This window comes from Chiloscyllium plagiosum, chromosome 15 (assembly GCF_004010195.1).
Source record: "Chiloscyllium plagiosum isolate BGI_BamShark_2017 chromosome 15, ASM401019v2, whole genome shotgun sequence".
NCBI classification, from domain to species: Eukaryota; Metazoa; Chordata; class Chondrichthyes; order Orectolobiformes; family Hemiscylliidae; genus Chiloscyllium; species Chiloscyllium plagiosum.
Genome location: NC_057724.1, coordinates 59,531,975 through 59,556,674, shown reverse-complemented (window position 1 = coordinate 59,556,674; position 24,700 = coordinate 59,531,975). Strand labels below are relative to the sequence as shown.

Sequence of the window (24,700 nt, the reverse complement as noted above, 5' to 3'; positions counted from 1 at the left end):
TATTGTGAAGGCAGAGGTAGATATATTCTTGATAAACAAAGAGTGAAAGGTTGTCACCAAAAGGTATGAATGTAGATAAGGGGTCACAATCAGATTAACCATGACCTTGCCGAACGGTAGAGCATGCTTGAAGGGCTCCGCGTACATACGTTTATAGGCTTCCATGAAATTTCATGCCTGTGAGAACTGCTTGGAAACAGGAGAATTTAAGGTGAATTCTGGAGGGTTGTAGCATACCAGGAAAGGTGAAAATGGGTTAATAACACTAACTTCTAGCTATACATGCCAAGTGTCTAGTGCTTTTTTTTAAAAACAAACAATATAGTTTCTGACTGAAAACGTGTTGATGGTGCAGTTCTTTCAAGTGATTACCAGTTGTTCAAATTTCTCTTTCAAGATTTGGAATTGTTACAAGTTCAACTAAAATGCATCATATACATAAATTGTGGTTTAAGAGGTGTGATTTATCTATATTTTTGGTATCATTTATTTTAAAGTTTGGATTGAACAAGTGGCATGTGGGTTTTGCCATGTCTTAAGAGGTTTAAAGTCAACTCAAGTATTTCTAACTATGTTCACATTTTGTAAAAAAGTATGCGTTCTTGATATGCAATGGGGTTGTGTTTTCACGGAGTGTTTTTATGATCAAAATAAACAATTGTACATTAGGCTTTCAGTTTGAAACGTCAGATTTTTTTTCCCTTTTGATTAGAGGAAAACATCATAGTTTGGAAATAGCTTTTGAGTTTCAGTTTGGCAGGTTTTGCAGAATTGTTGGCAGAAGCTGGATCTGGTAAAACAGTTACTCCAAAGGATATAGTTTAGAACAGTTAAGACATAGATTACAACTAAATGCTTCCATCAAGGTAAGGTTCCAGACCATGAGTATTTGGGAAGTTATTACAAGCTGAGAAAGTCTCAGCTCAGTTTTCAGAGAGCTGCTATCAGATTCTCATGAAAGTATTGAAGCCACAGTTAACCTTAGCGCCATAGATGTGAAAGAGAAGGGAATTCTCTCTGGTAAGAGTAAATGTAAAATAACGCTTTTGGGATTCACTTTTATCATGTTATGAAATCCTTAAATGTGTTATAAATAAATAGTTCAGTTTATTCTACTTGGATTTTCATTTTTTGTGTATAATAAATGTCTATTTTATTGTTAAAACTAAATCTGCCATGTGAAGGTTTGTTTCGGTGAAAGATCTGATCTAATCTATTAAGTCAGATTTCAGTTTGGGATCTGACTTGCCCAGTAATAACCTCAGCTGGGAACAGAACAATTTTGTTTTAGTGTGAAAGCATTTCAGGATTTAATTTTGTAAAAATAAAAACCTCGGGCCCAACTTATAATTATGTTTCCAACATTTGCTTAACATGTTAGACGAAAGCTTGTCCCAAAGAGTGTTTACGTAACTTGGAAGCAGTGGTGAGATATGATGATGCATTTAAGTGTCTGAGTAATTACTATAGGTCATTGTCACTAATTATAAACAATTGTAGTCTCTTCTGTGAAAATGCATTCTCTCCTAAAGTGGGGTCCCAAAGATTGCAGCAACTGTTTAGTAAATTCATTGGACAAACAGTGATGAATTCTAGTAGGATATTTGATCATAAGAAACCTCAACCTTATCCTTTCCAGTCAACACCAGGTAATGATTAGGACTGGGAACCTAAACAGCTTTATTCCCTTTACACCCTAAAGACATTGGGTTAGACAAAAGAATCAGAGATGGAAACTGGATCTTTCCAGGCCTATGTGGTCATGTATTTTTGGACAGACTAAATGGGTACATTCAATGTCACAGCACTGCATTCTAATCAGTTTATGACGAAATACATTAAGATTCAGTTTAAGAATAAAGGACGGCACGATGGCTCAGTGGTTAGCACCGCTGCCTCATAGCACCAGCATCCCAGGTTCGATTCCAGCCTCGGACTTAGCATATTCTGCGTGGGTTTCCTCTAGGTGCTCCAGTTTCCTCCCACAGTCCAAAGATGTGCAGGTTAGGTGAATTGGCCATGCTAAACTGCCCAAACAGTGAGGTGCATGAGTCAGAGTGAAATGGGTCTGGGTGGGTTACACTTCGGAGGGTCAGTGTGGACTGGTTGGGCCGAAGGGCCTGTTTCCACACTGTAGGGAATCTAATCTAATCTAGAATTGGGGATTATAGTTTAAAAATAAGGAGTCACACATTGAAGACTGAAATGAGGAAGCCTTTTTCAACCCCCTCAGAGGGTTGAATGTCTTTGGACTTCCCTTTCCAAAAGGAAGTGGATGCAGAATCTTTAAATATTTTTAAGGCAGAGGTAGACAGATTCTTGATTACTAAGGCAATGAAGGATTGAATTGATTTTATGCGGGAATGTAGAGTTGAAGGTAAAATCAGACCAGTCATGAGTTATTGAATAGTGGAACAGGCTTAAAGGGCTGAGTGGCCTATTCTTGTTGCTTGTTCGTTTGTATCATAATGGAAAAGGCACATATGCACATTGTATATCTTTCAAGCCGATTTCTGACCACAAATATTAACTTGGAGTTGCACTGCACCTTCAACATAAGAAAATATCCCAAGGTGCTTCAGAGGCTATAACAGTGCTTCTCAAACATTTTCATGGTGTGATCTCTTTTTAACACCTTTGGCTTTGTGACACCCTGGACTGAAAATTTTGGGGCTAGAAGTTGTTGAGGCGGGGGTCAGGTTTACTCGTTAAATGAGTTGGGGAATTGGGAGAACAGAAGTGTGGGGACAAACAATGAAAAGACAGGGTTTCTTTAAAAGTATACACCTATTGTAATTATTCTCCAGCTTTTTCCAGCAGCAATCAGATTTCAGATAGCAGTCCATTAGGCCGCATAGTCAAAAATAGAATGCAAGCATTTGAAGGGTCCTTGCAGCTGTCAGAAAGTAATCGAAGTTCCATGACCACCAGTGTTAATTGTGGTCCCAAAAACTCATCTCAGTACCCCACTGGGGAATTGAGACCCACAGTCCAGGAAGCTCTGGATGACACTACTTGAGAAATTAGCCAAAACTGGGTCATAGCCTGCCACCACTATCTGAGCTCTTCACAAAGAAAAAATGAAGCTTCTACACAGAGCCTGAAGAATTTAAACACTCCACCTAGTGGCCTGGCCAAGACTTCAATACTTCAGAAATGTAAAATGCAATAGATCGTAAAGATTTGTTGCATACAGTTTACTTATTGTCAAACCCTCAGAAGATTAGCATGCAGGGTGAAATCCACAGGAACAATTCAACACAGTTAATATATTTATGCAGTTAAATTATTCTAAATCAGAAAAACAACAGCCTGCCATCTGTCATTGCAGTCAGTTTCAAATTGGGCTTCCCCTTTCAGAATTTCAGTTTGCCCAAAGCAAGAATATTTCAGACCATTACTGTGCAACCAGAAGGATTTAACGATTTGGCTGGCAACTTTAAGAAAGCAATGCATCTTATGCAATTAACTCAAGTATGACAACTGTTATGTGAATTATTAGTATGTCAGTTGGCATCCCTCCCTCCACCCACTGTTCACTGATATCAAATTTGCTGCTTAAACAAGACATTGAAAACATACCTACAAACTGAGACCTGAAAAACATTTGGACAGAATCATCCTTACCTGTGGTACAACACCAATGGCCTTCCTCAAGCTTTCCAGACTAATATCTTTAATATTCTGACCAGCCACGTAAATGTTTCCGGCCTGAGGTTCGTAGAAGCGGAACAGCAACCTCACTATTGTGCTTTTCCTGTACCATACAAAACAAATTGTACAATTATTTAAAGGTGCTTGTCAAAAGATAAGTCAAATCTATTAATGGAATGATAAACTGGACCATCCCCGGTAAATATCAAAGTATAATAAAGTATTGGATGAAATTAGAAAAAAATAAAGTCAAGACAGAAAGGGGGTGAATGAGATAACCAAACTTGGAATTCACCTCAACTCCACATTGGTTAATCTAAACACCTATAAAGCAGGTGGGGATGGAAAGACTAAGAAATATATATCAAAGTTCATTAGTAATAATAATAACTGCATCAGACAATTGGAGACTGTTTGAAAAAATCCTGAGATTTAGGTGTCATTGGCTAGAACAACCCTATAGCCAAATGCCCTGGAGAAAACTGTAATACAGTCCTTGGAGTGCAGGGACACCCAAAGCACTATAAGGAAAGGTGTTCCAAATTATGATTCAGTGACATTGGTCCAAGTCAGAATAATGTCCATTTTGGAACGAAGCTTGCAGGGACTGGTATTCGAAAGCAGCCACAACCCTTATACTTCTAGGTCGTAGAGGATGTAGATTTGGAAGATGCTACTGAAGAAGCCTGGGTGAGTTATTGCAAACATCTAGCAAATGGTATACACTGCTGCCAATGTGTACTGGTATTGACCTGATTGGAGTCTTGCTTGAATGTTGTTGCAGCTGCACCAATCCAGTCAAGTGGATAGCATTTTATCACACACTGCCATTCAATATCATGTGGGAGCTGGTGGACCCCACTGTGGTTCATAGTGACCACATCTGCAGCAAGTGGTGGTTGTTTCAGGGATCGGGGTTGATGAGCTGGATTCTGAGCTTCAAACACTGTGACACAGCAGGGAGGGGGACAAGTTACCTAGACACAGAGTTTCAGGAGGGGGTTACACCCTGGAGATTAACTACATCAAATTTGGGCAGTGGCCATGTAAAGGAGGTTGTGACTATGAGTGAGGCAGGCAGAGGGATCAGGAAGGCAGTGTTGAAGGAGCCTCAGCACTTGAGCTTGACGAACAGGTTTGAGATTCTTTCTCCTTGTGTGGATGAGAGTGGATGAGCAAACTGATCATAGCACCATCGTAAAGAGAGTCAGTTAAGGGAGAGGTTAAAAGAGAAATGTAGTTGTAATTAGGTTAATATAGTAAGGGGAATTGACACCAATCTTTGCGACCAGGATTGAGTGTCCCAACGGCTGTATTGCTTGCCTGGTGTTCTGTTTCAGGATTTCTCATCCAGGCTGTACAGAACTTGGAATAGGAGGGCGATGATCCATTTGTCTTGGTCCATGTAGGTACCAATTAGATTAGATTCTCTACAGTGTGGAAACAGGCCCTTCGGCCCAAAAAGTCCACACTACCCCTCCAAAGAGAAACTCACCCAAACCCATTCCCCTACCCTATATTTATCTCTGACTAACACACCTAACACTGTGGGCAATTTAGCATGGCCAATTCACCTGACGTGCACGTCTTTAGATTGTGGGAGGAAACCGGAGCACCCGGAGGAAACCCACGCAGATATGGGGAGAATGTGCAAACTCCACACAGACAGGTAGGAATCGAACCCAGGACCCTGGTGCTGTGAGGCAGCAGTGCTAATCACTGAGCCACCGTGCCGCTATATTGACAGAAAAAGAAAAAAGGCTCTGCTGGTGAAAATATAAGCAGCTAGGGACTAAATTAAAAAGCAGAACCAAAAAAGTAATAACCTCCAAATTAGTACCTGAGCCACAAGATAGACAGTCAACAAAATTAAACAGACAAAAAAAACTGCAGATTTAGAAATCCAAGATAGGCAAGCAGGAGGTTGGAAGAACAGAGCGAGACAGGCAGCATCAGGAGGTGGAGAAGTCAATGTTTCACGTGTAACCCTTCTCCAGTTTGAGTGTGAGAACCTTGGGTCAGAAACAACTGTGTTTAACTTAAAGTGAGTTGCAATGAAAAGAAGGATATAGTTAGCTAAAGTCAACCGGATTAATAGATTAACAGGAATGACAGCAAGCAAGCAGTGGCAGACATTTAAAGAGATAATTTATGACTCTGAGCAAAAATATATCCCAGTAAGGAGGAAAGATTCTGAGGAGATATAAACCAACTATGGCTAAACAGGGAAATAAACTGGAGGCCGTTCAGCGAAGGTTCACTAGGATGATCACTGGTACGAAGGTATGCCCAGTGCTGCTCCTAGAATGCTGTCCTGTACTCTTCATTGAATCAGGGTTGATTACTCTCAGCTTGACAAGCAATAGGCTGGGGGAAATGCCAAGCCATAATAATGTGATTGAATACAATTCTACTGATAATCCAAAGCACCTCATGAATATTCAATTTTCAGTTAAAAATCACATGACAGCAGATCCAACAGGTTTATGTGGAAATACAAGCTGCTCCTTCATCAGGTAGTGTTGTGTGATTTTTAACTTTGTCCACCCCAGGCCAACACCGGCACCTCGACTCAAGTTTCAGTTGTTAGATCGATTTCAAGTCTGGCCAATTTAGCAGGATAGTAGCGCCACATAACATAATGGGAGGAACACTCCAGGTGAAAGCAGGACTTGGTCTCCATGGTGGGCAGTGTTTACTCCTACCATTATTGTCATAGGTGGACACATCTGCAATAGCTAGATTGTGGAGGATGAAGTCAAGTAGATTTTTCCCCACTTGTTCGTTTTCATCAACTGCCACAGACCAAGATAGTAGCCATGCCTTTTAGGTCTCAACCAGTTCAGTCAGTAGATTAGGTTAGATTCCCTACAGTGTGGTAACAGGCCCTTCTGCCCAACAACAGGCCCTTCTGTCCACACCGACCCTCCGAAGAGTAACCCACCCAGACTCATTTCCCTCCGACTAATGCACCTAGCATGGCCAATTCACCTGACCTGCACATCTTTGGACTTGTGGTATTAAGCCATTCTTACTGATCGATGTTGATATCCCTCACCCAAAGTATATTTTGCAGAATAGTCTCAGTTTCAAAATATTTGAATAAGTCATCTGGAGAAGCAAAGACATGTCAACTTAATAATGATGTCAGAAAACATTGTGGAATCTTTTCTAAAAGATACAATAGACCACTTGGATATTTTTTTAAAAATTGGATTCCAAAAGGAAAGATCAAAGCTGACCAACAATACTGAATTCTTTTGAAGTAACAAAAAGGAGAAGACAAGGTTCGATCATATTCTTGGATTTTCAAAATATCTTCACAAAGGTACTTCTTAGTAGACCTTTGACTCAGGTCAGAGCATGCAGACTCCGGGAGCAGGTAAAAAAATAGGGTTCAGGGTTATGTGCAACTACATTGCCAAAAGTGAAAATGTATTCCACATTCACCAACGTGAGTGATTTACAGAAAAACTCTGGACTTGGGAATTAGAAATGCAATTTCAAAATCCGCAGGTGATGCCAAATTTGGGGCCTATAATTAACACCGAGGAAAAATGCCACAAAATACAAGACATTAATAAACTTGTAGAGTGGGTGTGTAAGTAGCAAATAAATTTCAATACAGTCAATTGTGAGGCAATGCTTTTTTGGCAGAAAGTCATGGCCTGTTTTGGATAATAAATGTCAAATGACAGAGGAGCAAAGGAATGTGGATTACACAAATTGATGAAAGTAGCAACACGGTTAATAATGCCATTAAAACGAGCAAACAAAGCACTGGGTTTCATTCCTAGTGGAACAGAATTCCAAAAAACAAAGTTTCATTAAATTTTTATAGAACCTGGGTTAATCCAAAATTGGGAATTTTCAGCACAGTTTTGACTCCATATTATAAAACAACATGGATATGTACCCAAGAAGGTGCACAAAGGATTTATTTGAAACATACCAATATTTCTATCAGGAAAAGTTAAACAGACTGGAATTCTTGCTGTAGAAAAAGATAGATGGGTGACCTAACAGAGGCCTTCAAGAATATGAAACTTGAAATATTGAGAATAAAGGCAAAGTACTTCAATTTATGGGAAATTTCTAATTGAGGGATAATTAATTAAAAACATCACTGATAATAGCAACAGGTATAGAATGTTCCTCTTCTGCTCAAAGAGTAGCTAGAATATGAAATTCATTACAGGGAGTAGCTGCAGTAAATGGCATTGACATATTCAAGGAAGCTAGGTAAACACAAGAAGAAATGAATAGAGGAATACCAAATTTAGGGAATAAAAATAGAATGCCGGAATTCTGTACAGGTCAAGCATGTGGAAAGAATGAATAGACCAAGCATCTCAGGACTATGACTTTCATTAGAATTACTAAGAGTTTGATTAAGAATGGCAGGAGAAGGCTCATGAAACAGTTGGGTTGAATGGTCTGTTTTGATGCATTATTCTATTTTCTGCTTTGTGATAATGTTGTTATTTGAATTTTGAAGAAAAGCCATGCATATATAGCTGGAAAGAAAGGAAATCTGCCATGGAAAACAGTTTTAATTCGTTCCTGGCATATGGCCATCACTGGCTGACATTTACTGCTCATCCCGAAATGCCTTGGAGGAGGTGGAGAGCAGTCTTCTCCAATTGCAGCAGTCCTTGCAGTGTAGACACATTCACCTGCACCTGTGGTACAATATTACTTGCCATGAATTAACAGAAGCCTATTTTTTGTCCAGGTTTTGCTGCATATATACACTGACAGCTTTAATATCTAAGGTTTTCTGAATGGTGGTAAACATTGTGCAATCAGAAAACATCCTGTGAGATAGAGGGGAGGTAATTGTTGAAGGGGGATGGGTCCTAGATGGGTACTATCCTGACAAACACTTGCAGTGATGTGCTGGAGTTGAAATATTTGACCTCTGACACCCACAATTATCTCCCTTTATGTTAGGTATGAATCCAACCAGCGGAGAGTTTTCCTGGATTCCCAATAGCCCCAGTTTTACTACGGCATTGTCGAGAATGGTACATTAACTGAACCTCCACCTCTTGTTAGTTGCATAGTTATCCACTACCATTCATGATTGGATGTGGCAGGAATGCAGGTTTTAGATCTGATCTGTTGATGAGAGATCATTTAGTCTTTTGATTGAATCATTCTAATGCAACAGGCATGTGTTGTTCATCAGCTTTACCAGGTTGACACCTCACTTTTTCTGGATGCCTGGTGCAGCAGCTGGCATATCCTCCTGTATTCTTCATTGAATTATGGTTAACCTTGTCATTTGATGGGAATGGTACATTAGGGAGATATGCTGGGTCCTGAGGTTACAAATTGCAATCAAATATAATTCTGCTGGTAATGGCCCACAGCACCTTGTGGATATCCAACTGAGAATTACGCGAACTATTCAAGGTCTGTTCAAGTTAGCACACTGGTAGTGCCACAGAACCTCCATTGTATTATATTCTAAATGTGAAGGCAGGTCTTGATCTCCACAAGTACTGAGCTGTGGTTACATCTCCCCACAGAATCGTGAATGTATGCATTTATGACAAGAATGAGGTCAAGTTGATTTCTCTCTGTTGTTGATTACCCCTCCACTTACCACAACAAAAGTCTAGCAGCTCTCTTTTGGGATTCAGGTAGCTCAGTCAGGTAGTGGTGCTACTGAGCCATTCAATAATTGACATTGAAGTTCCCATCTGTAATACTGAGCACTCTCGTGCTTCCTCCAAATGGCATTTAAAGATTGCATTGATTTATCAGCTGGGGGGGGTGGAAACGAGGGCAATAATCAGCAGGTTCAACTTGATTACATTTGAGTGAATGTTGAGGACTCCCCAGGCAATTCTTTTCCACCTATAAACCACTGTGTCACCATTTTGCTCCCTATGGTGAAACAGGGTACACCCAGGGATGGTGATTGTTTGGGACAGAGTTATGGAATTATATCTTCTAGACAATGACTATGACAGGAGGCTATTGCTTGACTAGTCTGTGGGATAGCTCTCCCAAATTTGGCATAAAAATTGACATGACGTGAAAACACAGAGTTGGGTATACTATTGTTGGTTCTTATGTAGATGACAGGTTGTCCAACTGGTTTCATTGTTTTCCTTAGACTTTGCCGTGGTTTCATACAATTGAGTGTCATTTCAGAGGGCAGTTAAGAGTTAACCTGTAAGTCTCAAGTCACAGAGGCCCACACCAGGTAAGGATTGCAAATTTCTCTCTCTGTTATTAACCAGATGTCTTTTTAACAAAGATATTTAATAATTGGCTACCTGATTGCAATTAGGCTAGATTTTCGTTCCAGATATTATGGAATTGAAATTATGCCATCTGCCATGGTTGGGTACAAATCCATGCACCCAGAACGTTAGCCTGGGGTTCTGGATTACTAGTCCAGTAACATTACCATTACATCATCACCTCCCCTTTAACTGTATTAGAGGTAAGGGGAGGACACAATATAAAAATTAACATATTGGGTGATGATGGGGCTTTGAAATTAATTTCTGAAAATAAAGAGATGATGCCAAGGTTCTGATCTAGTTTGGTGAAATAGCCAGGAAGCAGGTTAAGAGTCATTGGCAAGAGAACGAAATTCATTGTTGGAATCAGAAAGTAGCTTTGGGTCTCTCAATAATCTGAATTGTTCTTTCTTAATGATATGTAACTATATTTTTTAATATTATAAAATGCATGTGTGTAAAATATATCTGGCCCCACATGCTACAGGATGTAATCCTCAATGTTTAATTAAAGGTTTACTGTTGATGATGAATAACAAAAACAAGAACATTTGGTTCCAAATGGCTCACTTTCAAATTAAGAGGAAAATAAAAGAACAAGATAAATAGCATTGGTTGAGATCAACTGAAAAGTTCCCCTATCCTTTTTTCAACCAATTATTGAATCAAAGACATCAGAGGACAGCAACTCTGAATTAAAAAGGGAAAACAGTTAGGGGTTCAATCCATAAGTGAAAGGTAACAAAAAGCATCTGATAGATAACTTAGCAAAATTTTGGAGTCAAATAAAGTGGAGGCAATATTTCAAATAATAAAGTTTGAATTGGCAAGATTACTAGTGTAAATAACTACCTACCCAGAACCACTCCCACCTACAATTGCCACTTTCTTCCCAGCAGGAACTTCAAATGATACTCCATCAAGGACCTTGTGACCATCGATATATTCAAAGCAAACATCTTCAAAAGTGATCGCAGATTTCTCAGGAGAAACCTGCAGTGCTGGTGCCTTTTCTACATCCTAAAAACCCAAAAAAACAAAATTAAGAATTAAGAGCAACATGTAAGGTTAAAACAAAAAGACACAAGATGACTTGCATCTAATTTCCCATTGGGACATCTTAAAAAACTGAAGGAGAGGTCTCAAATTATTAAACATTTTCAAGTTATATTTTTTAGAATACAAAGTAAAATGTGGAAGTTAGAGTCTTACATCAACATGTTGACTTTCAACAACTGTGTCACATTACCTTGATCTTTGCATCAACGCTTAGCAAGGTAAATAAAGTATTCATGTCTATTAGCGCCTGTCGTGTCTCTCGATATACCGTGCCCAAAAAATTTAAGGGAAGAGACAGCTGGAAAAGTAGGCCATTTACCATCACCAGGTCTCCAATTGTCAGTGTACCTACAAAAGAACGAGTATTACCATAAACTTGTATATAGACATAAATTCAACTTGAAGTAGTATTAACAAAGACCTCAACAGGAGCTTATTACTATATAACAATATTCGCATTAACCAATAAAAGGCAGTGAATTTAATGAAGTAGAAGAGATACTTGCTGATGATTGCTAAAAAAAAAGCAGTCATTTTCAATTTCTCAGATACTGACACAGTCTGCACCCATATGCAGCAAGACCTAAACATTCAGGCTTGGGCTAATAAGTGGCATGTAATTTTTCCATTGCGCAGTGCAAGCCAACGATTGTCTCCAACAAGAAGGAAGCTAACTGGTTGGCATGGATGAGTTGGACCGAAGGGTCTGTTTTTATACTGTACATTTCTATGACTCTACGACATCCAAAAGCATTACCATCACTGAATCCCTGCTATGAACATCCTAAGCTGATGGTTATTACCAATGACCTAGAGCTGAATTGGACTGTGGCTACAAGACCAGGTCATCAGCTGGGAATTCTGCAGGGAGTAACACCTCACCAACCAAAGCTTGTGCACCATCTACAAGCCATAAGTCAGGTGATGATGGAATACTCTCAATTTGGCTGGATGAATGTGATCTCAAACACACTGGGTTTGACACTATCCAGGACAATGCAGCCTGCCTTACTGACCCCACTCCATCTATCAACTTAAAGATTCACTCCCTCCACCAGTGACACACAGCAGCAACAATGTGCACCATTTACATGATGCAGCAACTTACCAAATCTACTCTGACAACACTTTCCAATCACAGGCAAGCTAACCTCCTCAAGAAAAAGGACAGCAAACACATGAGAATTTCTCCACCTACAAGTTCTTCAACAAGCCACATACCATCCTGACTTGGAACTATACCCTATTGCTGGATCAAAATGGTGGAGTTTTTACCAGCACTATGGGTATACTTACATCGCATGGACAGCAGCAGTTGAAGAAGGTAGCTCAACGACATCTGCTTCCAGATAATCACAAATGGCAACAAACTCTAACCTTTTCAATGACATCCACAGCCAATGGAAGAATACAAAAAGTTGAATGTGAGCATACATGGGGCATTGTCATTGGATTAGTAACCCAAGAAAGCCAGGCGAATTCTTCAATTAATTTGTGGGATGTGGGTGTTGCTGGCTGGCCAGCATTTATTGCCCCTTCCTAGTTGCCCTTGAGAAGGCAGTGGTGACTTGTTGTCTTGAATTGTCCATTTGCAGTGGGTTGACCCACAATGCCATTAGGGTTGAAAGTAGAAGATTTTGACCCAGAAACAGTGAAGGAACGGCAATATATTTCCGGGTCAAGACAGTGAGTGGCAGGTGATAGTGCTCCCTTGTATCTCCTGCCCTTGTGCTTCTAGATGGAAGTGGTCATGGGTGTGGAAGGTGGTCTGAGGATCTTTGTGAATTGCTGCAATGCATCTTAAAGATAGTACATACTGCTACTACAGAGTGTTGGTGGTGGAGAGAATGGATATTTGTGGATGCTTGACATTGTAAAGTAATGGTGAATATCCCCACATCTGACCTTATGTTGGAGGGAAGGCCATAACTGAAGCAGCTGAAAATGATTAGGCCAAGGACACTGGGAATGTGGGTTTGAAACCCACCATGGCAGATGATGAAATCTGAATAAATGAAAATCTGGAGTGAATAGCTACTCTAATGGCAACCATGTAATTTATTGTCGTAAAAGGCTATCCTGTTTACTCATGTTCTTCAGGGAAGGAAATCGGTTGTTCTTACATTTCTGTCCTCTGTGCGAGTTAAGACCAGCAGCAAAGTGGTTGGCTCTTAACTGCCCTCTTAAACGGCCCCAACAAGCAAGTCACTCCAGTGGCAATTAGGGATGTGCTGATTATGTAAATGCTGGTACAGCCAGCAATGCCCATATTCCATGAACTATTAAAAATAAACAGGATTTATCAGTTACTGCATTGAGCATTAGTGCTAATTTTAATTCGGACAGGGGAAGGAAGCATAAGTCGAAACAAGGAGGGAAGTCTGACCTATTCAACGATACTTTGCTGATATAAACCACAGCTTTAGTTGTTCTTTCCTGCCATTGCCCCATTCTTGGCATGTGATTATTGGTTCCATGCCTGCACCAATTTCTATCCCAAACTGCTTCTAAATAGGGGGAAGATGGGTTGCTTTCTGGAAGTAAAGGTATTCCCACACTGCAATTTTCACCCAGCAATAATTAATGTCCAAATAAAAATGGTATTGGTCTTAGAAGTGATGGCATTCCCATGCATGTGATGTTCTTTTGCTTCAAGATGACTGAAGTAGTTTGAGAAATAAGGCAAGTTGCTGTAGTGCATGCTGCAGCTAACACTGAATATACAAACATGAATTAGCATCAGGAATTGGTACTGCATTGGCCGATTGGTACTGCATAAATTTGCCATAGATCCTGAGACAGCATCTTCCAAACCCATGATCAACTCCATCTAGGTGGGGCATCAGATACACGGGAACACAGCCACCTACAACTTCCCCTCCAAGCCAATCACCAAACTGACTTGGAAATATAATGCCATTTCTTCAGCAGCGGTTAGGTCAAAATCCTGGAATTATCTCCCTAACATTGCACGTCTACCTTGTGCAGCAGTTCAAGAAAGCACTTTCTCAAGGGCAACTCGGGATGGGTAATAAATGCTGGCCTAGCCATAAGTGAACATAAAAAGCATCTATTCTTAATTGCTTGCTGTACCTCCATACTAGTCTGTCATATTCATACACCAGGACACCCAGATCCTTCTACAAGCTCTCATCATTTAAATAATATACTTTAACCTTCTTGCCAAAATGAACAATTTCACACTTTCCAAAATTATAGTCCATTTTCCAGAGCTTTGCCCACTCAATTAACCTATCTATAATACAGCCTGTGTTCACTTTCCAGTGTACTTTCCCACCTATCTTTCTGATATGATCATATGTGCATCAATGAAAAATCAGTAGTGGATGTTTAAGCTAAGTGAGAAATGCCAATCAGGCAGTTTTAGTCTGGATGCTGTTGAGCTTTGAGTGCGATTGCATCACCCATCAGACTCCTGACTTGTGCTTTTTATGTGCTGGTAATAACAAAGAGATCATCTTTACAAAAGGATGCAAATATGAAGATGGCAGGGTTATTGAAGGAGACAAGAAAAATGTCAGAACTCCAGCTTAAAATGCTATGCATTTTTAATGCTATAAGCCTAAATTGTAATAACCAAAGTCTTAAAGATCACTTTTTAGAAATATGGCACACTGAATTATAGTAACATTATCAATTTTTCCTATTGTTTTGAATTGGTAAAAACAGGACACACAGTCATCTTGTCGTGATTGCAGTTTGATGCTGCAGTTTTTGTACAAAGACTTGTAATTATCACTTTTCAAATGCTTATTAAAATGAAATGGTCATCACACTGAATATTCAAAGAAAAGTTTATATCAGGAATTTCTAGGCTCTGAGGGCTATAGCAGTTTAGCAAATAAAACTTCCTTCGATTTTCAGATCAGTCGTCAGTTCATTGCTGTTGATGCAATGAATAATGAGAACGGTGTCTGGATTTGAAATTAATAGATTAAACATAGCACAAAAATGTATTATTTAATTACGTTTTTCATAATTGACAAAGGGAATGCGGGAGGGAAAAACAGAAGCATTCTCAAATTATTCCTAAATAGGCTATTTCAAGAATTGTATGGAGTCAAGTAATTTTCCTGCTTGTTCGAGGCACTGAATTGCCTCAGGTCACCTACCTGCAGGATACACATGACTACCCTGACTTGGAACTTCTCACTATTCCTTCCCTGTCCCTGGGTCAAAACGCTGAAACTCCCTCACTGATGACGTCATGAGAACATCAGCAAATGGACAACAGCAACTCAAGGCGACAGCTCACAACCACTTTGTCAAGGGCAACTATTGATGGGTAATAAATGCTAGTCTTGTCAGCGATGCCCATATACTATAAATGAATAAACAGAAACCTAGCATATTGGTCTTATGCCTGCAGCCATTGCCACTGGTGTTCACAACAATTCAGTCAGTGAGTCACTATTCCTCAAGTGTAGCAAAGCAACTTCCCGGTCCTCAAAGTAAATATAGACTCCAACAAGTAGAAACACAGGTGGATGTTGGGAGATATCGTCTGGGATCCAACATAGTTGGTTCTTCAGCAGGTCATCAATGAATTTTTAAAAAAGTAGGAAGTAGGATTAATACTCAAAAAACAAACCAACTAAATGAGGGGAGGAACTTTACAAAGAATAACACATCCAAATGTCCAGGCTATAAATCTTTAAAGCAAATTTGCCAGTTTAGTCACAGTACCTGCTAGGATTCCTTGGCTTGCAAGTAGCATGATTCCAGTCAGGCCACAGCTAAAAATAAGATTCTGACCGAAGTTCAGTACTGCAAGGCTTGAGGCAGTCTTCAGAGAAGCATTTTCATAAGTCTTCAAGTATCCATCATATTTTGCCGCTTCATACTTCTCGTTGTTGAAATACTGAAAGAGGAATTTAAACTACAGTACTCTTTTGCCAATGGATAGCTAGTTTTGCACAGCAAGAGCTTTCTTAAATTTATAGAAAAACAAGTATAAGTTTGAAAAGCTTTTCCGCAGAATCTAAGGCATCTGTTCTTAAGATATTCCCATCTTTTCCTCAATATTATGTTTTGACGTTCTTCTGAAAGTACGAGGTCCTACCAAGTTACATTTCCATGGATGTCAGACAGTGTCTGTCAGCTTTCCAAAGTTGCATTTTTAATGTTTGCATTGACAACCTGACTATGGGGCCATTGCAGCCAAAACGAATTTGATCATCCAATGTCCAACTACAAAGTTGATTGTATGGCAACTAGCAGCACTACCTCTTGCTAATTTTCACCTTCTCAACATGCAAGCCAATATTTTTCTTCAGTGCTCCAGGTGACATCAATTTAAAGCAGACCTGGGATGAAATTTGAAAATTCCCAAAAAGAACAACAAAATACTGCAGACATTGGAAATCTGAAACGTAAACAGATGTTGCCAGACTGCTAAGTTTTCCAGCATTATCAATTTTTTTTGAGAATTCCCTAGTGTGTCACTAACGTAACAAAGGAACTTTTTAGTCATGTTTACTACATTCCCACCATTGGCACTATTTGATAGCTAAAATACATACTTTCAGCTTAGTCTCACACCTGGGTTAACTTGCAATTGGTGTAAAACATTGCCTACTTAGCTACTCTCCCAGCAGCTAACAATATAATCGCAAAGAGAGCAGTTTGAGATACGGTGTTGAAGTTTACTATACTTCCATGAGCAAGCGTTGCTTAGAGAGAGAGAATTCTGCCAATATTATACCAACCTACCTTTGAGAAAAGGTATATTGCAGCCAAACCAGCATTTCCATCCATGTGGCAAAAATCTAAACCTTAAGTACCACGAAATTCACTCTTGCATAATAACTCTTACATCCAAGACAGTCACTAATTCTGGAGCAATTGCAATGATTACATTTATCAACAGTGTCTAATGTTTGTTTTTGGACACAATCACAATCAAACTTTAAGACGTATAATCTAAATCGCTCATAGCTCGTAAGGGAATAAAATTAAATTCATATGATAGAGCCAACGCTCAAAGAATTGCTTATACTAGGGGTGTTAATTACTTTATAACACTTTGACATTGAGAGTTGTAACAAGAGCAGGGGAGGAAGAGCATAATAATCCAAATTGTATAATCTTAAAAGATGGAATTATTTTTGTTTTGATACAAGGTTGTTTAGAATCATTAAAACAATTCTACACATCCTACCTTCACAGTTTCATAATTCAGGAGCGAGTCTATTGCAGCATTGCCTGCATCATTATCAGCTTTATTCATTTCAATTCGGAATCGAGTCCTACAAGTGAGAAATTAAACATTTTTAAAGTCATCACAAAGACACTGTTGGTTAAGAAGAAAACTGAAATGAAATAGATTTAACATTGCTACAGTACCTCCATTGTGTGATGCCAATTGTAAAAACTGAATATGCAGTTAAAGTTCCCAGAGTTATTAACGCATATGGTCCACCACATTTATAATACTGTAAGAAATAAACATTTAAAGTGAAACGTTTCTAGAATTTACAATTTGCTATAGTCATTACTGTTAACTTTAGGTAAATGCAGTTTTGTGCATTTGAACATGAATTCTAATGAGGAGTTGATACATTTAGGCATAGATATTAGTAACAGATGGCCATTTGGCCCTTCAAGCCTGATTTATCATTCTATAAGATCATGACTGGTCTGATTACAGCCATTTCACTTTGGCATTGAGAATCTCCACTTTTCTGCCTACCCCTAATAACTTGAGTTTCTTGTTAGTCAAGAACATTGTCTTCACTGTTCCCTGGGGAAAAAGGAATTTCATAGATATATGATACTCAGAAAATTTTCATCGTGGTCTTAAATGGGAGACCTCATTCTTAAACTGTATCCCTAGTTGTAACCTCATTATAACGCAAAACCTCCATTCAGCAAGTGTGCCGTAGAATGTGTTTCATCAAGATTATCCACTCATTCTGGATGCAAGTTTAAACTTTCCTCACAAATTAACCTCCTTATCCCAGGAATTAGTTCAATGAACCTTCTTAGCATTGCTTCTAATGCGATTCTGTCCTTTCTTAATTAAAGAGACCAAAACTGTAGACAGTACTCTAGATATGGTCTCATCGATGCTCCTGTAGTAAACAATCCCTGATACTATATTTCATTCCCTGATCCACCATATTTATTAAAAATACTTTATTCAACAAAGGGCACAAATATTGAAAACAGCGCAAAAAGCTGCAGCACTTACCAAAATGCTACTGACAAGCAGCACTTCAAATGTGGTGGGACCAAGATTAAACACCAAGGCACTCAGAACAAAACTGATACCTCTTGTCCCTCGATCTATAGCTTTTGAGAGTGCACCAGTCTGCCTGCTGAGATGGAAACTCAAATCTAAGTTGTGTAGGTGGAGGAAGACATTTTTGGCTATTCGCCTGATAGAACTTTGGGCTACTTTGCCAAATACAGCATTCCTGAGTTCATTGAAGAATGCTGCACAAACCCTTGAAACACCATCTGCAAAGGAATTTTAGAAAAATCTAATTACCTTTTGAAAACATGTTTCATCATTTCAAAGTTAATTTCTTCATGAAGAAAATGAAAATTTTAATCAAATTTCAAAACTGAACAATAAGTTATGACTGGCATTATTTATGTCTTTGTTACACATACAATACATTAGCAAAAATACAACACAACAATTATTTTCTGATGGTTCAGCAAGTTGATGCACTAAAGGCTGAGCCATGCAGACTAAAAAGAACTCAAATTTCAATAAACTATTAGTAAGCTAGTTGATCCCGAAGAGAACATTACAATGGCATCATCAATACTGACTTTGGAAGGGTTTGGAATAGATGTTAGACAGGATAGCTGCTCTGTCTAACAAGCCCTACAAAAACTATAGATATTGATCAAGGCAAGTACGTAACTTAGTTTTGACACAGCCTTTTGTTGGAATAGATTCACCATTAAAACTCAGCTATGAATAAAAGATGCCAAACTCCACTTTGCAAGAAAGATAATTCAACAAGTCAGCGTTCTCAAGACCATAAGATATAGGAGCAGCCCAGGTCTGCTCCACCAGTTAATGAAATCATAGCTGATCTGATAATTGATAACTCCATTTTGATTCCTGTACTAATTAAACATGTGTCTATCGCAGCCTCATATATACTTAACACTCTTTAGAGTTCTCTATAGTTCATTACCCTTTGAGAAACAATTCCTCATGTGCCTTAAATGTGGGACTCATTATTCTGAGATTATACCCTCAGGTCCTAGATCCTTCCAAAATGGGAAACCTTTCCACATCTACCCTGTCAAGTCCTCTAAGAATTGTTGTTTCAGTACAGTCATCTCTCATTTTTCTATATTCCAATGAGTGAAGGCCTAACCTACTCAACGCTCCTCATAAAAAGTCCCTCCTTACCCAGTATCAGCCTAGTCAACCTTTTTATGGATTATAGTGGGCCTAAGCTGTATTCCAGCTGTGGTCTGAGGATTGCCTTTAATAGTTTTAGCAAAAAACTTTATTATGCCATTACCTTTGGAATAAAGACCAACATTCCAATTACCTTCAAGAGTGTGGTACTGGAAAGGCACAGCAGGGTAGGCAGCATTGGAAGAGCAGGAGAAACAATGTTTTGGGCATAAGCCTTTATCCTTCCTGAAGGGCTTCCGCCCGAAACATCGATTGTCTTGCTCCTCGGCTGCTGCCTGACTTGATGTGTTTTTCCAGCACCACATATTTGACTCTGATCTCCAGCATCGGCAGTCCTCACTTTCTCCTATTCCAACTGCCTTCCCTATTAACCACTGAACTTTGATTAGCTATTATGATTCATGCACACTCCCAAATTCCTCTACTGTAATTTTCTGGAATCTCTCTATTTAAATAATATCCTTCCTGCAAAAGTGCATCACCTCACTATTTTTCACATTATATTCCATTTGCCCACTCACTTAATATATCTACATTCCAAGATAGATTCTGTGTTCCTTGTTAGTTGCCTTCTCATTTATTTTTGTGCCATCTGCAAACCTGGCTATAGTACATTCAGTTTCCTCATCCAAGTTATGAATATATGTTGTAAATAATTGTGGCCCCAACATGGAAACCTGTGGCACTTCACAGATTGCAAGTTACCATCCTGAAAAAGCCCCCTTATCCTGACTGTCTGTCTTCCATTGGCTATCCAATCCTCTATCCATGCCAATGTACTCCCTCCAACACCATAGGCTCTTGGCTTATTAAGTAACCTAATGTGTAGTACCTTATCAAATGATTTCTGAAAATCCAAATATATTACATCTTCTGCTTCCCCTTTATCTATCATGCTGTTTATTTCCTTAAAGAGTTATTAAATTTGAGGCATGATTATCCCTTCATGAAGCCAGGTTGACTCTGATTGTTACATATTTCTAAATGCTACACTATTACTAGTCATTCTTTAAACCAGACATTGATCATCATTAGATTCTTAATTCCAGAATTTTTCCTACTGAATTTAAATTCCCCCAACTGCCAGAGCATCTTCTGATCTAAATCAATACTTGTATTGTCAATTTCAGTTAAACTTCTTTCTTATTTTTGAGAAAAGGGCATAAATACTTTCCCCCAGTAACAGACATTGAACTAAGTGGCCTATAATTACCTGTTCTGTGTCTTCTTCCCTTATTAAATAAAAGTATTACATTGACAGTTTTCCAATCCTCTGGGATATTTCCAGAATCTAAGGACTCTTAGAAAATTACTACCAGTCCATCCACTATCTCTGTTGCTAGTTCTTTTAATAGCTTGGGATGCAGCTCCATTGAACTTACTGGCCTTTAGCCCCAGAAGGTTCACTTGCACTTTTTCTATTGAGATACTTAGTGTTTATTTCCTCTCCTTCTTTTGCCCCTTGATTATTTAGTAATTTTGGAATGTCATTAGTGTCTTCGACTGAAGAGGAAAAAAAAACAACTAACGCAGTCAAAACGGCGTTATCAATTGCACAAAAGACATTTGGCCTGCTTTTTGTTTTGACACGAAAAAGAAGTGATCGTTACAAATTGAGACCATCAGAATGGTCTGTACTTGAAATACATCCAATACTTGTAATATTGTACATGCTGTCTGCCATTTTTATGTTACTACCCAGTTTTAAACCCATTTTTGTCTGTAAGGGTTGACACCTGAAACGTTGTGCATGCATGGAAAAACAGTATGGGAGTTGGCCTTATTGGAGAGCTCTTCCACAGATACAACATGAGCATGAAGGACCGAGTAACTGCTTTCTGTGCTGTTTGATTCTCCCGCACCATTAGGGTTTCTACTGCAACAGCTAAACAAATGAGGCAATGAGTCATCACATGAAGTAGATTGAAGGTCTAACCCTTTTATTTGCTTCAGCACACAAATTTAAAACGATAAATCTATTACCCTTTCAGGCTTAGTTTCCTGCCACATTATGTCTCACTTTTCTTTGCAACAGAAGTGTGATTTACATATATTTTGATATAATCTGTAAACTCAAATCATTCCAGTAAGAATCTAGTGCACAATGCATAAATTTATGCAAAGTGAAAAGAAAATTCTCTGCAATTCTCCTGCCAGAAACGTTTGCTACTCATTGCAACCTGCACTGCAAGAAAGTCAACATCTGTCAAGCAAATTAAAATATTTTACTTACAGCCAATAAGGACAGCTGTTGCCATGGTGATGACTGTACTAGTTGCATCATTCAGGTTCAAAACACTACCTGACATTTGGTTGAGTTCATCCACTGCATATTTAAACATGAAGGGAACCATTATATTCATGAGCTGCAAAGACACATGAGCAAACATTACAAAAGGTTGAACACTACACCTAGTGAATAATTTGACTGATTTACAGCTTCCTGAATAAAGGTCCTAGAGGCACTTCTAAATGTCAAGTCCTTGGTGCTGTAAAAAGTTGGCAGTAAAGATTTAATTCATTGCAACATCTAATAGCTGGCAGCTGATGCCATTGCTCTACTGTATTTACATGTTTACTTTAAACAAAAATGACAGCAACATATTTTTATGTATTAAAGTAAACAGTTGCACCTCAACATTTAATACATTCATAAAAACACAATGCAGATCTATATAATTCTGTCTTTTTATTATTAAAAAAAAAGCCACTTCTGATCAAACCAATATTACAGATTGATACAAGTACCCAATGTTTATTTTTAAAATCAGGCCAGGATTTGCAAACCCACACCATCATTCACATTATAGCCTCTACTAATGTCAATCTTCATCCAGCCACTAGAAGCTACCCAAGGGCATAAGTTTGATCAGAGGCTAAAATTTCCTCCACTTCTTTCAATATTCATCCAAGCTTCAGAAATTACACATAGCATGGCAGGCCAAATAGTCTCCTTTTGTGGCTGCAAATCATTGTGCAGATCAAAAAAGCAGCAAGAAGGCAAAGGAAAATTTGTGAACTTAATTAGCCCTCTGCATTTAAATCACAACAACTCTTAAAAAAAACCCACCATTGCTATTTTCTAAGTGTGCAGATATTCAATTCTATGATGGTGCTAGAAATAAACTGAACTTTTGTGGTGGTGGTGGTGGGGAGGGGGGGAAAGAGATACACAGATGAAGAAAAAGAACTCCATGTAATCATACATCCCAGATGCAGCCAGTGATATGGTTGCCCAGTAAAGCACAAACAGGTGGCTGAATGATTCCCTTGCTATGTTCACGTCCATTTTTGTGGGTACGATCTGAACAAAGACTTAAAAAAAACATACTCTTGAGAACATAGGGATGTCACTTGAGCGACACAAAACTGGAAAATGTTTCAGATCAGATTGTCACAAGATATTTAGGAATTATCAGTTGCCACAGAACATTTGAGAAGTTTTTTTTGAAAATAAATAAAGGTTAATACTTGCATGCTAAAATCTTACTAGTCAATTGATACACTGAGTGAGCAACATACCTGCTGACTAACCTGGCCTTTAGATTCTACATTCTCCATGATCAAAGTTGAGGAAGGGCAGAAAAAAGCATAACTAAAGAGAAATATCCATTTAAAGAAAACTAGAGAAGTACAAATGAAGAAACAAAAAGGGACAGCGTAAGATGAAGTGGAAGACCATGAGTCATAGAATCCCAGCGCAGAAAGAGGCCATTCGGCACTTCAAGTCTGCACTGACCCTCCATGTCTAATCCACCTAGCTTGCATATCCCTGAACACGACACAGCACTTAGCATGGCCAACCTACACATCTTTGGACTATGGGAGAAAACTAGAGCACCCGGCAGAAACTCGCATTGACAGGGGGAGAACACGCAAACTCCACACAGACAGTCACCCATGACTGGAATCGAACCTGAGCCCTTGGTTCTGTGAGGCAGCAGTGCTAACCACTGAGCCACCATGACATCTGGAGGCCAGCATAGGCCTACTGTACTGAATATTCACTTTTTTGCAAGGTTTGTAGCTCAGGTTGAGGTTTAGGGTGTAGGTTTGCTCGCTGAGCTATAGGTTTGATATCCAGACGTTTCATTACCTGGCTAGGTAACATCATCAGTGGCAAACTCCAAGTGAAGCGAAGCAGTTGTCTCCTGCTTTCTATTTATAGGTTTGTCCTGGATGGGGTTCCTGGGGTTTGTGGTGATGTCATTTCCTGTTCATTTTCTGAGGGGTTGATAGATGGTATTTAGATCTATGTGTTTGTTTATGGCGTTGTGGTTGGAGTGCCAGGCCTCTAGGAATTCTCTGGCATGTCTTTTCTTAGCCTGTTAGCCAGAAGTTTATCAGAACGAAACGGCCGCAGAATGCTCCGAGAACTAATCAATTACGCCCACCACAGACCCCAAAAATACAAATGGGAAATTGCGCGCCAAAAACCGTTATTCAAACAAGCAACAAATCAAAAATGGACAGGCGCGGTAGAACGAGCCATAAACACCAAACAATGACAAACACAGAAAAAGAAAAATCGGGACCTGAAGAAAAAACTTGACAAACTCACAAACAAAGACAAAACTGATAACACAGGGGCATGGATAAAGAACTTATCAGACCGAACCCTATCAGACACACAAAAAACGGTACTAGTAAAAGGACTAAATTTCAATTACCGAGACGCTGACAAGAAGGATTTCCTAGTGGCATTAGAAACCACATTGAAGGACAACAAACTCACGGAAGAAACACAACAAACGATCAGACAGACAGTTGCACCTACTCTGAGCCGAAAGAGGGAAGGAAACAAACTGAACACTCAAGAAAAGAAAGCCCTAGGAAACCTCAAAAAAGACAAAAACATCGATACATTACCTGCAGACAAGGGTCAGCTCACAGGCATCCTGAACAGAAGGGTCTACATAGAGAAAGCCAATGCACTACTCGCAGACACCAACACCTACCAATAGGTGGCGCTAGACACGACCCCACAACTAGGAAACAAAATTACATATCTCCTAAAAAAATTACACAATTCCGGATAATTAAACAAGACGGAATTCCAGAAAATGAAACCAGATGGGACCAACACCCCACGATTCTACGGACTATCAAAAATCCATAAACCAGGAGCCCCCCTCAGACCCATAGTCTCACTACCCGGAACACCAACTTACAGACTGGCCAAAGAACTACACGCAAGACTGAAATACCTAGGAGAAGAGTCACAGCACTCCATCCACTCCACATAGGAATTCCTAAAAATCATGAAAAACACCAAAATAGAGGAAGACGAAACAATGATCTTATTCGACGTAACAGC

At 39.1% G+C, this 24,700-nt stretch overlaps 1 protein-coding gene across 4 annotated transcripts in view; it reads right to left on the bottom strand.

Annotated features, from left to right (window-relative positions):
- Positions 1–24,700, bottom strand: part of abcb7 (ATP-binding cassette, sub-family B (MDR/TAP), member 7) — a 96,269-nt gene that overhangs the window by 22,403 nt on the left and 49,166 nt on the right. For all 4 annotated transcript variants that reach the window (XM_043704999.1, XM_043704996.1, XM_043704995.1 and 1 more), the window contains exons 5-12: positions 21,617–21,749; positions 18,187–18,455; positions 17,340–17,428; positions 17,155–17,242; positions 15,681–15,855; positions 11,164–11,321; positions 10,771–10,934; positions 3,628–3,757 (exon numbers count right to left, since the gene is read on the bottom strand). In XM_043704999.1, coding sequence (XP_043560934.1) covers positions 3,628–3,757; positions 10,771–10,934; positions 11,164–11,321; positions 15,681–15,855; positions 17,155–17,242; positions 17,340–17,428; positions 18,187–18,455; positions 21,617–21,749 — 1,206 coding nt within the window. The remainder of the gene's footprint in view (positions 1–3,627; positions 3,758–10,770; positions 10,935–11,163; positions 11,322–15,680; positions 15,856–17,154; positions 17,243–17,339; positions 17,429–18,186; positions 18,456–21,616; positions 21,750–24,700) is intronic.